General features: G+C 48.0%; 2 protein-coding genes across 2 annotated transcripts in view; one reads left to right on the top strand and one right to left on the bottom strand.

The window, feature by feature from the left end:
* Window positions 1-3,994, bottom strand: part of ARL3 (ARF like GTPase 3) — a 69,210-nt gene extending 65,216 nt beyond the window's left edge. The window contains exon 1 of the mRNA XM_073685323.1: window positions 3,839-3,994. Within this exon, the coding sequence (XP_073541424.1) occupies window positions 3,839-3,841 (3 nt within the window). The 5' untranslated portion in view covers window positions 3,842-3,994. The remainder of the gene's footprint in view (window positions 1-3,838) is intronic.
* A 71-nt stretch (window positions 3,995-4,065) lies between these two features.
* SFXN2 (sideroflexin 2) overlaps window positions 4,066-14,468 on the top strand; it is a 91,057-nt gene continuing 80,654 nt past the window's right edge. The window contains exon 1 of the mRNA XM_073685322.1: window positions 4,066-4,222. The gene's annotated coding sequence lies outside the window, so the exon portion shown is untranslated. The remainder of the gene's footprint in view (window positions 4,223-14,468) is intronic.

Below are 14,468 nucleotides of genomic sequence, written 5' to 3'. Positions count from 1 at the left end.
CTGGCCTCTGATTGGCCGGCGGCTGACATTGAAAATGCAGTGCTGGGAGACAGTCTCTGTGCGGCAATGCAGCGCTGCTGTCGGCGGCTCCTCCTGGACCAGGTCGGGATCGTCAAGGGGTCGGACTCTGTGGTGCCTGCGGGCCACATCTGCAGGAAGGCCGCCGAGGGAACGGAGGACAGGTGAGAATCATCTTTTTTTTTTTCTATTTTATGTGTGTGAAGAACAGCACAGGGGGCACATAGCCACAAGAGGGGACCTGGATGGGGCACAGAGCCACAAGATGGGGACCTGGATGGGGCACAGAGCCACAAGAGGGGACCTGGATGGGGCACATAGCCACAAGATGGGGACCTGGATGGGGCACAGAGCCACAAGAGGGGACCTGGATGGGGCACATAGCCACAAGATGGAGACCTGGATGGGGCACATAGCCACAAGATGGGGACCTGGATGGGGCACATAGCCACAAGATGGAGACCTGGATGGGGCACATAGCCACAAGATGGGGACCTGGATGAGGCACATTAGTACAAGATGGGCGCCAGGATGGGGAACGTTGCCACAGGATGGGGACCTGGATGGGGCACATAGCCACAGGATGGGGACCTGGATGGGGCACAGAGCCACAAGATGGGGACCTGGATGGGGCACAGAGCCACAGGATGGGGACCTGGATGGGGCACAGAGCCCCAAGATGGGGACCTGGATGAGGCACATTAGTACAAGATGGGCGCCAGGATGGGGAACGTTGCCACAGGATGGGGACCTGGATGGGGCACATTAGTACAAGATGGGGACTTGGATGGGGAACATTACTACAAGATGTTTTCCATTATTACTATATGATGCTAATTGTAAGACAATATTACTGTATGTGGCCAATTGGGGGAAATAAAATTGTAAAAAAAATAAAAAATAAAATAAAGCATGAAAAAATATTGGGCACTAAAAATGCTGTTTTATATGTAAACTAAAGTAAACACAAAAAAGTGCACGTTTATTATCGCCACATCCATAACGACCCAAGCCATAAAAAAATAAACACGGCAAAAATGTTCAAAAGGTGTATACAAAAAAAATGGTATCACTAAAAATGTCACATTGAACAAAGAATGCGGCCCCCCAAATTCAAATTTTTTCCATGTGCGGCCCATATACCCAGCCGAGTTTGAGACCCCTGTTATAAAGTATTCTAATTTACTGAGATAATGACTTTTGTGTTTTCATTGGCTGTAAGCCATAATCATCAACATTAACAGAAATAAACACTTGAAATAGATCACTCTGTTTGTAATGACTCTATATAATATACGAGTTTCACTTTTTGTATTGAAGAACCAAAATAAATTAACCTTTTGATGATATTATAATTTAGTGAAAGGCACCTGTATATATACACACACACACTATACAGTATCAAATCTTGCAGATCCTGATCTGGACCTGTAGGGAGGTTGCAGCAGATGAGCATCTGCAGGACCTTCCACTTGATTAAGTCAAGCACCTTTCAGGTCATGTGATTAGTCACATAACCTGAATTACTGTTGCAGAATGTCCAGCCGATGCTCAGCTCCTGCAGCCTCCGTTCGGGTCAATCTGAAGGTTAATAGCTTTATTACGCTGGCTGGCGCCTGCACGTAACTGAACGCTGTGAAGAGAAAATGAACTTTATCCTCCATGGCAGCGTTCCCGTTTCAGTCACGGGGGTCGGCGCCGATTCAGTTACCGCTCTGAGTATAGAGAGCGCCGGCTGTAACCGCGTCCCCGATCCTGCCTAACAGCTGGCCACAATGCAGAGCCAGTGTCAGTCAGGGCTGGGGGCACGGTTACAGCCGGAGCTCTGTGCGACTGAATCGGGAACGCTGCTTGGGAGAATAAAGTTAATGTTTTCCCCGCAGTGTTAGGCTAAGTGCAGGCGTCGGGCAGCATTATAACGCCATTAACCTGCAGATTAAACCCATATCTGCAGGTTAATAGCGTTTCTTTCTGGTAACAGGTTCCCTTTAAAAGTTTTACTTAGAAAATTATGTTTTTATGCTATTTACTTATTTTATCTGTAGTCTTTTTTTTAATGGGGAGACACATTTATCTTTTTAGCATCTAAAACGCCTCTGGGGTTTGTATATTTGACCAACATACTGGTGAGGGCCAGGTCCACATTTTGTGGGGGGGCCATAGGACTTTAGTTACGCCACTGAACTTGAAGGTTCATGATTATCGGGAAGGAATGTTCCTAGGAAAGCTCATGTCATGATAACTGTGCTGTTTAAACAAACTGCCGATCACCCGACGAACGAGCAAAACAGTTATCCGTCAGGTGAAATGATCTTTTGGGCTGCACAAAAGATTATTGTTCTCGGCAGCATATTGTCCAGTGGATGGACCTGTGCTGCCGAGAACAATGGCACCCTATTAGTACTAAACGATCTATTGCAGATCTGAACCGGAGGCTATTAAAAGGCCCCTGACCGGCAAATATAACAATTTTCCCCGTTCATCACCGAGCCAACCGAGTAAACGTTAAGTATGGGTCTGAATGCTGACCATCAATGGCCGGATGATCTGACCATAAACAAACCAGACAACATTGGCAGAGCAATGGGATTCGTTCCAAGTGATCCCCCAGATGCCAAACATTTGTAGATTCAGTTAAAGGAAAGTAGAGAAATAATCAAACCCGACATCACATTTTTGGCAGTTTGCCGTCACCCAGAATCTCCAGATGAAGAGTGAACAATATGGTCATAACTTCGGTCAATGTTAATCTTACGTGTATGGGTAACCTTAAAGTCCCTACATACAAATTTGATGAAAATGAGCAGAACCCACTAATTTCAACGGGAAAGGAAGACCACCTGATGTATATGGGTTACTCCTATAGCTCCCCTAGATGTTGGGGGACTTAAGGATCGGGCCAATGGAATAAATGCCCGATCCCTTTGTTTTCAGGAGAGACAAGCCGCTGGCAAGTGTTTGGCAGCAGCTTTCTCCTCTCTGCCTTTTGAAAATATATGACTGGTCAGAAGAGCCGATCTCTCATGTGTATGGGGGAGCTGACAGAGGTACGTAGCTGTAGAAAGCCTGGTGGCTGCCAGATAATGGTTGCCGGGGCTAGTCCTGGGTGAGGAGTGGGGGAGGTAATCAAACTCAGGACTATCCCAATAGATAGGTTATGTTACCCGGTAAACAGAGAAGACCCCCAGTCACTAATTACAGTAACTCATATTATAAGAACTGTGACAAAAGTCAGAAATGTAGCTAAAATCCGCAGCGGATTTTAGCACCAGGAAAGTGGATGAGATTTTACAGAACTCTCCCTTGTAATAAAACTAAGTTTTGTCCGCAATACAAAGGATTTTTGATCAGAACTGGATCCCGGCTAGGATGGATGGATCAATGGATCAGACGTCTGTGAGGATATCCTGGTGGTCTGTACTGATCATGGAGGAACATCCATCATTAGTAATGTGGGGTCATCCAGGGTCAGGGCCTGTTAACCCTGCCTGTGCCTGCAGACACCCTCCATACGGAGCATCCCCCCAGCAATGCGAGTCCTCACCAGCAGAGAGAGGGGGCGGTCACTGGCTGCTCCAGTGGTGAGGGGATCCGGCACAGCTCTGCATGGTCTAATCCCTCCAGATCCTCTTATGTGAGTCACCAGGATCCATCCTCCTCAGCATCATGGCGTCCCAGCAACGGGAAAGCTCTGTCCTCCGCACCTCCTACCCCCACATCTCCCCCAGCCTTCTGCCTCCCCAACACCAATCTCTCCTCACCCTCCCCCCATCCCGATCTACCGTTACCGATCACCGACAGCCCGCTCCGCATCACTCACCATCCTCTCCGCGACTCTCCAGGTTACCAGGGGCAACTACGTCACCCAAGCTGCTGGGAACGCGTAACGACGCTGGGCGTGTCACGTTGCGTAAACTGGTTGCCGAAACACACGTTCTAACCACGCCCACAAAACCTGACCGTATTTGACAGTGGATTTGCGACGCGCATGTGTGAAGATTCTCTCTGCCTCGCCGTTCAGAAATGAGCACAGTGTAAAGTAGGCGGTGCCGAGAGCTGTCATTCTATTGGTCGGAGGTGTAAATCCTGTCTGCTGATTGGATATGACGCGCCAACTAGCTGGCGTGGACGGAAGGGCTGAGTGAATGGCTAGTGGTGCATGCTTGTATAGAGAGGAGCTGGCAGTGTGGGCGCAGCGGTGCAGGTACAGTATGGTGGGCAGCATGGTGTGGATCACAGGAGGGTGGCAGCGATGTCACTAATGGGATTTATTGCAGTGTTATCTGTATGTCTGAATGCTGATAGCACGTACTGGGAGGAAAGAACAATGAGGGATTCCACATTCTGTGCAACTTTTTCACTTTTGATCTGGACTTTCCACAATATCTGCAGGGAATCCGGATACTCTCCATACAGTCTGTCATCAGTAACTGACCAGGGTGCTGCTGACACTACAGAAAGTAACAATGTGAGAGAGTCATCTGTTACCTATGGATTCCCAATGGCCATGGACAAGATCCATATAAACAAAAAGATTCTCCAGAGTTCCAGGATCAGATTCCACTTTCCTACCTTATTATGGATTTGGGGTTTTTTGGAACAGGAGGTTTATAGTATTTTTTTTGCACTATGAAGAAGAGGAAATCTCCAGCGATGCACGCAGGTTAAAAAGTATTAATCTTTATTGGATCCTGTTTAAAACACCAGCAACCACCCAGTATCCCTGGTCAGGATCGACGCGTTTTGACTATGTGATCATGACTAAGGCTGATACAGTCGAAACGCGTCGATCCTGACCAGGGATACTGGGTGGTTGCTGGTGTTTTAAACAGGATCCAATAAAGATTAATACTTTTTAACCTGCGTGCATCGCTGGAGATTTCCTCTTCTTCATAGTGCACTCATACGACCCGAACCAGGGCGGCTCCGTGCGATTATTCCTGCAGAAGCAAGGTGTATCCAAAACTGGTGAGCTGACTCTCCTCTCCCCTTTTCCTTGCCTTTATAGAGTATTTTTTTTTTTACATTTCTAGCTTTTTATCTTGATCAGGTTGATCTCTGAATCATACAGGTTATTTAGGGCCATGTCTATGAGCTGTCCTGTCTGCTTACAGTAATGGATCTGGGGAATGAGCGACCAAAGGTCGTTGTTACAGTATCTTTAGTATTTGCTTGTCCTTTCTGAATTATTTTGAAATGTTATAGATAGTGCAGCTACCACCAAGTCGTGTACAAAACAAACCTGATGTTGAGGTCTTGTCTAGCCACCCATCTAGGGCCTAAGTTACTGAACTCTGCCATGTGTGTACAGTAGATAAGAACATCATTTCAACCACACACACTTTATTTCATTCTCTTTTTCTGCTGCAGTTACAATCCATGCTGCTCAATGTATTAGGCTATGTTCACACGTGGCGTTTTTGATGCATTTTTTCGGCAACAAAACCTGCTCTCTTGGCTGTAAGGTTTCTGCCTCAAAAAGCAGGTTTTCCTTGTTATTTGCTGTGTTTTTGTCACTGTCCAATTGTCTCTTTAGGCTATGTTCACACATGTTGGGTTTTTTTCTGTCACAAATCTGCAGGAAATCAGCTGCGTCAAAAACGTAGGTTTTGATGCGTTTTTTCGCTGTCCTTCTGTCTCTATTTATGCATGAACATAAAGTTACCCATTACTTCCTATGGGTGCAAAAACGCTGAAAGAAGTGACATGCTCTATTTCCAAAAACCCAACCAAGGCACAAAATCCTGAACAAAAAAAACAAGATGTGTGAACAGAGAATTCTGGTTTCTCATACACTTTTTACTGGTACTGAAAAACACAGCTGAAAATTTGCATAAAAATCTGCAGCAAAAAACGCTGAAAAACCCAACATGTGTGAACATAGCCTAATGCATGCTAATAAAGTTTAGTGACAAAACTTCCTCAGGTTTTTGCACACAAAACACTGCAAAACTTGATATGGGTGAAAAACGCTGCAAAAGCGCTGAAAGAAGTGACATGCATTTTACAAAAAGGCATCTTTGTTTTTTTCTAACTGTTTTGTCAATGTGTGTGCATAAGATTTCTGAAATCTCATAGACTTTGCTGCTACAGTAAAACACAGCTGAAAATTTGCATTAAAAAAAACAACCAAAAACTCCACGTGTGAACATAGCCTTAATCTGGACAGCAGTCAACATTTTTACTATATGGGATTGGCGAACTACAAAATGGTGTATCCCCAGCTTTAGGTCACATTCAGTTTACCTCAGTATTTGTAAGCCAAAACCAGGAGTGGGTGATAAATACAGAAGTGGTGACGAGTTTCTATTATACTTCTTCCTCTGATTGTTCCACTCCTGGTTTTGGCTACAAATACTGAGGTAAATAACTGACCAAATGCTTGGGTCTTATGTACACTTTTTTTTTCTCCCCTCTACATACAAAAAATCCACATCAAACACCTCTTCAAATTCTTTTTGAATGCTGTTGCATTTGGATTTAGAAGCAGAACTGCTTCAAAATAGGTGCCAAAAGCGCTGTGTGAACACACCCCCTGTGTGTGTTCAGTGAGTTTCTTATGAGAGACTTTAAGGCCACGTGCACACGTTGAATATTTAGGGAGTCTTTTACCTCAGTATTTGTAAGCCAAAACCAAAGCTAAAAACTAGGAATCTGTTGTATATCTAATGTATGTCAAGGATAACAGCTGGTGGGGGGTTCCACAAATCCCACCACTGTTACCACTTTGCCACAGATGACAATGGAGAGATCACAGAGATCCCACCAATTGTCAAGGAAACTTAACTCCGCTGGCTCAAATAGTCAAGACAATTGAGTGGCGAGAGATGGACGAGACTGCAGCAGTTTCCACTACTAGGCCGGTTATTGGGTAACTAACAGTGAGTGTATGGTACATACGCCTCCGATTCCAGCTCATGGAATAAATTTATATATAATATACACCCTGGTACGATCACTGCCAACTTCACAGTACCAAAAAGAACTAGCTATCACCGCCGATCGGTTAGACAGGTCGATAGGACACCCGTTACAGGTAGCATATGGCTTCAGGGGAACAGCTTACTGAGCAAGAGGAACAGGGCTATTCAGTTCTATATCTTTAATCCAGAAAGATAGGCAGGGTTTATAAAAATATACAAAATAGGAACAAAAGACTAAGATAAATACAGTTTACATTATAAAAAAAAACAAAAAAAAACTACGGAACAAAAGATAACTTACTAAACCTGATGTCATGGAAATGGCTCAGAGCTTAACGGAGGGAAGCACTCTGATTGGGAAAATGGACCACCCTCACAGCAAACTCTGACTTCCAGAATGAACAATGACCCAAACCCAAACTCTGCTTTTTATTAGCTCAAGGTTGCATCCACATTCCTGCCCTTGATGACCTCATGTGGAGGCTGATTGTAGGATGTGCTAGGTATGTTAGAATTTTATGAGATCCCCACTGTACAACATATCTTTGCCCCTGAAGTTCCCAGGCTGTAGAGATGTCAGATTTCTTATCACGGTTTTACTTTTCTGCTGGGTTCAAACATGCTGTTTTGACTGTTGTTGGGTATCCCGGGACCAGGGGCTCTTTCCCGGTCCCTAACGCTCTGTGCGCCCTAGCTGGCCCTGTTCCCCAGATTACTTCTGAAGATAAAGACGCCAGGGCCACGTACCTTGTCTGAGCTCCTGAATCCACCCTCAGTCTGTTCCCTCACCCAGGGAAGAGGGAAGTGGTAGTGTATCGTAATAAACCAACTAGACTAACAAGGCAATACAAACAAGGATACAGGAAAATACCTACAGCAGTGGATAACACTTGAGAGTGGAGAATGGGGAAAAACCAAAGTAGAAGAAGGAGAGGATTAACACACACCCAAAACCATGCAGCAGGCTTAGCTAAATCCACCAAACCCCTTCTGGAACAACAAACCACCAAACTCCTAACCATGCAGAAAGAAGCTAGCTCTAGCAATGACTGCTAGCTAGAGTCCAGTATATATAGGAGCAGGGAGTGGATAACAATGAACAGCTGAGAGCATCACCCTGTGAAGCTTCCAAAACCTCTCAGCAGCAGATTAACCCCTGCACTGTTAAAATAAACCTGCACCTTTTAATATGAAGGTGCAAGGCTTCTAATGAGTACAGGAGTGGGAGGAATCAGACACTTCGGTCTTCTGACTCCGCTCTGTCGCTGCAAACCCGTAACACATGGCCTGGATAGCGTTATCTGTCTGACCGTTATTATTACGTTGTAGGGGTTAGAATGGCCCCACAGTGATGTGAGTGAATGTGTTCTGTTGGTCCCTTCACAATGACGCCAGAAATATATCTCCCATAAATATTGCATTGATGCAAATCCCAATATTCATATCTGGACACCGGAGACTGAGTGTCTACGAAAGATGCTTTGATGAGAGGAAATTTATGCCTTGGAAGACAGTAATCCTCCCATGCGTAAACGAATCTCAGGCTTGTCTCCCTGTTGCAATTACCTGGCCACTGCAGGGGGTTGCCACTTAAAGTTTTTTCCTTCCCTCAGTTATTAGTTTTCTCTCTTCCCCATATGTTCAATGTGAGGGGGACATGCCTCCTTCTTGGAGATGTCTGTATGGATTTTAATTTTTCTCTGACATACTATTCGCCAAAATTCTGACTATTTGGGCAGAAGATAGATTTATGTTGATGAATAATGTAATATATTGTTATGGCAACCACTTTTTATATTAAAGCCAGTGTATTGCCACAGGTGTAGCATCAGAAGTTTTGACTGGCCATATAGTATGCTTGCAGGGAAAGTGTGGAATTACATGGCCATCAAATAAATGGTCATAAATGGACACAGCAGGTTTGCCAGAATTGGTACCATGGTTCACACAGCGCTTTTAGGCCACGTTCACACATTCAGTGTATGGTCAATATTTTACATCAGTATTTCTAAGCCAAAACCAGGAGTGGAACAATCAGAGGAAAAGTATAATAGAAACACGTCACCACTTCTGTATTTATCACCCACTCCTGGTTTTAGCTTACAAATACTGAGGTAAAAAAAACTCACCAAATACTGAGCATGTGAACATGACCTTATAAATATTTTTCAGCTTGAAAAAATCCACGTAAAATGTATACGTTGTTTTCGTTGGGGGGGAAAAAGTGCATCTTATAATCCGAAAAATACGGTAATTAAAAATGCTTCCCCCCCCCCAAATTTGGGAGAAAAAAGGGGGTACATTTTCTAATCCGAATGTATCTTACCTGGGAGGGGGCGGCGGTGGAGTGAGGTTACAGGAGCCATTGTCGCTGATTGAGGATGTCGGCGACGGCAGGAGGAGTGGGGCGATGCTGCGGGCCCCGTCCTCTCAGAAAATGTCGGCGCCGGTGAGCAAAAGTCCCCCTCTCCCGTACATATCCCTGCAGTGGGCTTCGGGAAAATGGTTGTCAGTGGCTCCTGAGAACTCAGTCTGCGCATGCTCCACCTCTGGCGACCATTTTCTCGAAGCTCTCCGCAGGGATATGTACAGGAGAGGGGACTTGTGCTCACCAGCGTCGTCATTTTCTGAGAGGACGGGGCCCGCAGCATCACCCCACTCCTGCCGCTGCCAACCTCCTGAATCTTCTGACCTGAATCAACAATCTTTCTGAGTGGACGGGGCCCACAGCATCGACCCTGCCGCCACTTCTGCCATTGTAATGCAGGTACAGGAATGCAACGCACAGAGACACAAGGCGAGAACAGTCAGAGATGTTTGTAAACAGTTTTATACAACAGGTATACTGAAACAAGGGATTAGCAACAAGGGTAGTGAACAGTGGTTTGAAATATCAGAAAAATATGAAATTTCTCAAAGTAAGGCGCAGTCTCTTAAAATAAGGCGCAGTCTCTTAAAGTAAGGTGATGCCCTCAAGCATGAGAAGCACCACACAAGTTCTTTAACCGTGAATTTGGCCCTAGCGGGGGTCACCGGTTATTCCCGCTAGGCCGTGAGTCTCTTTCCGGATGAATTAAATTAAATCACGTTGTGCTACTTTAGCCCCAACCGTCCCCCTCCCAACCTGAGTACTTAAACCCAATTGTCCCCGGTACCGTGGGTGAGCAGTGGAAGTGACGGCCCTGCTCACGTATGCAGCTCCTCTCTGCTTGGCTGTTGGGGGCAGTCTCTCGAGCCTTGGATAGGGGGGTCCAGGCCTCGTCTGTCGGCGGCCGACGTCGGGTTCCGCGAACTCACTCAGCACCGCGATCAGGTTCCTAGTATCCTCAGCAGGCACAGCACTCGAGTCACAACTGTGAGGGATCCGGAGCTCTTTTACCGGTGCCCGGCTGGAGCACCTCTCAGGCCTCTGGATTTGGCCTGTCACGCGGGGTTTCTCAGGACGCAGGGAGCACGTCTGCTGCTTGGCGCCAAAGACCCCTCACGTTTGGCGCGCTGGCCTCTTATCTCTCTGAACTCCTTCCTGGAAGTCACCTGATCGGGTCCAGCCTCTGAATCTGCCCTCCCTGCAACTTCCTTTGTATATTTTGGTTCCGCTTGACTGTCTCTGGCCCGTAGATGGCAGTCTCGCTCCATCCTTGAAACGTCATGTTGAAGTTCTTTTACAAGCTTTTTTGCTCATTCTACATTCCTCCCTCCTTTTTGCTCGCCAGTCCTCAGGCGAGTGGACTCCTCGCAGAATTGATGTCTCCTTCCAGGCAGTGCAAGCTCAGACAGGAGTTGGGCACACTCCTGCGTTTTCTGTTGGATTCGAGACCAGATAAACTCTTCCTGAGCATACCGGTTAGGAGGAATTCCGGCATTAGCCCGCTCAGTTCTGCGGGGCTCTTCTTGCGGAGGAGACTCCGGGAGATCCGAGGAATCAACTACTGGGGATTGCAAATCATTTCCTGACTCATTCTGACTTCCACTCGGGAGTGGCACCAACTGTTCTGACGGGCCCAACTGCATTGTGGCCCACCCTTCTTCATCCCCCAAGGTTCCTGTATGTGGCACTTCAGCCAACACGTCTGAGGGCCCAGCCCTGTTACAGACTTCTGCTTCAGAGGAGCAAGGTTGCAACATATTACGGTGCAACACCCTGGATGTCGCGGCGTCATCTCCTTCGGGCCTAACCTCGTAGACGGTGTTGTCTGGGTGAACCTTCTTCACCACCCGATATGGTATTGCCTCCCAACGATGGTCCAGCTTACTCCCAAATCGTTTAGCCCTCACCAGCACTCGGTCTCCTGGCTGAAGCGATCCACCTGTGGTCGGGGGCCGAACTGCATGCTCTACTTCCTGAAACTTCTGAGCAACCAGTCTTCTCACGGTATGGAGTCGACGCTGGTGTTCTCGAATCCAGGTACTTGGGCTACTGCCCGGACCGGGGTCTTCTGAGTCTAGCTCCAGTTCGGTGATTTCTCGGCCACTTCTTCCAAACAGCAACATGTAGGGGGTGTAGCCGGTGGTTGCATGAACTCGATTATTATACACCCACACCAGCTCGGACACGAATTCGGGCCACTTCATCTTTTTGTCCGCTTCCAGTGTTCGCAACATTTGCAACAGGGTTCGGTTAAAGCGCTCGCATGCACCGTTCCCTTGCGGGTGGTAGGGCGTTGTCCGGAAACTCTCGATCCCATAGATGCGGTATAGCTCATCCATCACTCGTCCTTGGAAGCAGGCCCCCTGGTCAGAATGTATTCGCTTCGGGCACCCATAAATCCGGATGAAATCTTGACAGATGGCCTTGGCTGCGGCTTCTGCCGTCTGATCTTTAGTGGGCGTCACTACTGCAAACTTGGTGAAGTGATCAGTCATGACTAAGCAGTGTCCATAACCGTTGTATGAAGTTCCTACCATCAAGTAGTCAATCATCAAGACTTCCAAGGGGGCAGAAGTTTGGATGGTCTGAATGGGAGTTCTTTGCTCCGGGGGCTTGTTCAACTCACACTGGCGACATGTTCGGCAGACCCCCCTCGACTTCTTGTCGCAGTTGAGGCCAATACACCAGCCGTTGCAACCACCGGAAGGTCTTTTCTACTCCGAAGTGAGCACCTCTTCTATGAGCTTCTTAGGCTAGCTGTGTTACTAGCGCTCCTGGAACTACCACTTGCCAGGTAACATCAAACTCTCGAGGCAGCTGGATTCTTCGGCTTAGCAAGCCGTCCTTCAGGAGGAGCCTCTCCCACTGGCCTAGGATTTGTAGGGTAGTTGGAAGTGAAGCGGCTCTGGTTTCCTGGTCGGGTCTCTGATTAAGGGCGACCCATTCTCTCAACTTTGCTAGCTCCGGGTCGGATTTCTGCAGATGTATCCATTCGTCTCTTGAACGGCCCAGAATCTGAGTTGGCCTCGGCTCCCCTCTGGTCTCTTGGGCGTCGACCACAGCAGCGGCGAACTGGCTGAAATCCGGGATCTCGTCGCCTTCGAGCTCCTCATCTCTGTCCTTCTTTGGCCCCGCCTGAGTGACCCGGGACAGGGCATCTGCATGTGTGTTCAGGGCCTTGGACCGATAGGCGATTTTATACTGGAATTTGGACATCCTTGCGACCCGATTCTGTTCTAACGCGCCCAGTTTGGCGTTCTCCAAGTGGGCCAAAGGGTTGTTATCTGTCCGCACTTGCACTTCTGACCCTGACAGGTACTCAGTAAACTTCTCGGTCATGGCCCACACCAGTGCCCGTAGCTCCAGCTTAAACGAACTGTAGTTGTCCGGATTCTTCTCCGTATCTCGGAGTGACCTGCTGGCATACGCGATCACTCGCTCTTTCCCTCCTTGTACTTGAGCCAGCACTGCTCCCAGCCAATGCAAGCTTCCATCAGTGTACAACATGAACGGCTGCGAAAAGTCAGCGTAGGCCAGAATCGGGGCATCTGTTAGCGCCATTTTCAATGCTCGGAATGCCTCTTCTTGTCGTGGGCCCCACTGAATGGGCTGCCGCTTGGCTCCCCCGGCTGTTCCTCTCAGCAATTCATTGAGCGGGTTCGCAATCTTAGCGAAATCTTTAATGAATCTGCGGTAGTATCCAGCGAGCCCCAGGAATGCCCTTAGTTCCCTTAGATTGGCGGGCGTGGGCCACTTCTGCACGGCAGCTACTTTCTCCGCAGTGGGGTGCACCCCTGCACTGGACACAGTGTGCCCCAGATATTCAATTTCTCGTTTGAAGAGACGACACTTACGAGGCTTAATTTTCAGGCCGTGCCTTTGTAGCCGTTCTAACACTTGTTCCAATCGGCGGAGATGATCCTCAAACGTTGCGGAATAGATAATTATATCGTCCAGATATATTAAAGTGGCTTCAAAGTTGAGGTCCCCCAAGCATCTCTCCATCAGCCATTGGAAGGTTCCTGGCGCATTTGTTAGTCCGAACGCCATTCGATTGAACTCAAACAGGCCCATAGGGAGAACAAAAGCTGTCTTCGGACGATCCTTCTCAGCTACTGGGACCTGCCAATAGCCACTGGCCAGGTCGAGGGAGGAGAAGAATTTGGCGCTCCCTAGTGCAGATAGATAGTCTTCGATTCAGGGGAGTGGATAGGAGTCCCGTACTGTACAGGCATTCAGCTTCCGATAGTCTACGCAGAATCTCAGGGTACCGTCCTTCTTTCGGACCAGCACGATCGGAGCCGCCCAGGGGCTCTGGCTTTCACGGATCACACCGTTCCGCAACATGTGGGCCAACAGCTCTTTCACCTCCTGGTACATTTGAGGCGGGATCTGCCGATATCTCTCTCGGATGGGAGCAGTATTTCCGGTGGGTATTTCATGCTGAATGTCCCGAGTGCACCCAAAATCATCTTCATGCTGTGCAAACACTCCCTGATATCGCTGTAGAAGTTGTTCGATCTGCCTTACTTGTCCAGCAGAAAACTCAGTCAGGTTAGCTTCCATTTCTTCCAGGAGGTGGCGTCCAGCCAATGGTTCCCTTCCATGTTCCTGGCTATTGAGGGACACCTCTAGGGTCCATGGTTTTCCTTCCACAGGTGCCAGCCCTATAGCGTCAGCTCTAGTAAGGGCCTCCGGCATTACGCACACTCGCGCCACCTCTTGTCGGGGCAACAACTGTAAACTGGTGCCACTTAAATTGATGCAGCGCACGGGTACTCGACCGTGCCGCACGGTGGCCAGAGTTCGAGCAATCAGGAGTCCAGAGGGCGCTTCTTCTCCCTCCATTGGTTCAACTTGAATGTCCACGCCCTCTAAGGACACATGTGCCAGCACCGGCAAAGTGAGTACAGTCTGTCCCACCGGCAGTGTCATTGTGGCTTCGGGCGGTATCGATACCTTACCAAGGTACTGGGAGGTAGTGGGCAACTTTTGAATCTGACTGACCCGCACGAGGTGCTGGAACACTCTCTTGTTAGCTGGGTCCCGAGTGGCGTGGGTCCAGTTGTTTTTGCTACAGCCCTCAGCCAGGAACTGTCCGACTTCTTTCAGCACATTCATGCCCAGGGTTACAATGGGCCCATTGCCTCCGGGCCCGG

The sequence above is a fragment of the Phyllobates terribilis genome, unplaced genomic scaffold, assembly GCF_046119375.1.
Source record: "Phyllobates terribilis strain yellow unplaced genomic scaffold, ASM4611937v1 Scaffold_5__5_contigs__length_657084704, whole genome shotgun sequence".
Lineage (NCBI taxonomy): Eukaryota > Metazoa > Chordata > Amphibia > Anura > Dendrobatidae > Phyllobates > Phyllobates terribilis.
Note: the sequence above shows the minus strand (reverse complement) of the source record. Positions and strands in the feature narration are given on the sequence as shown.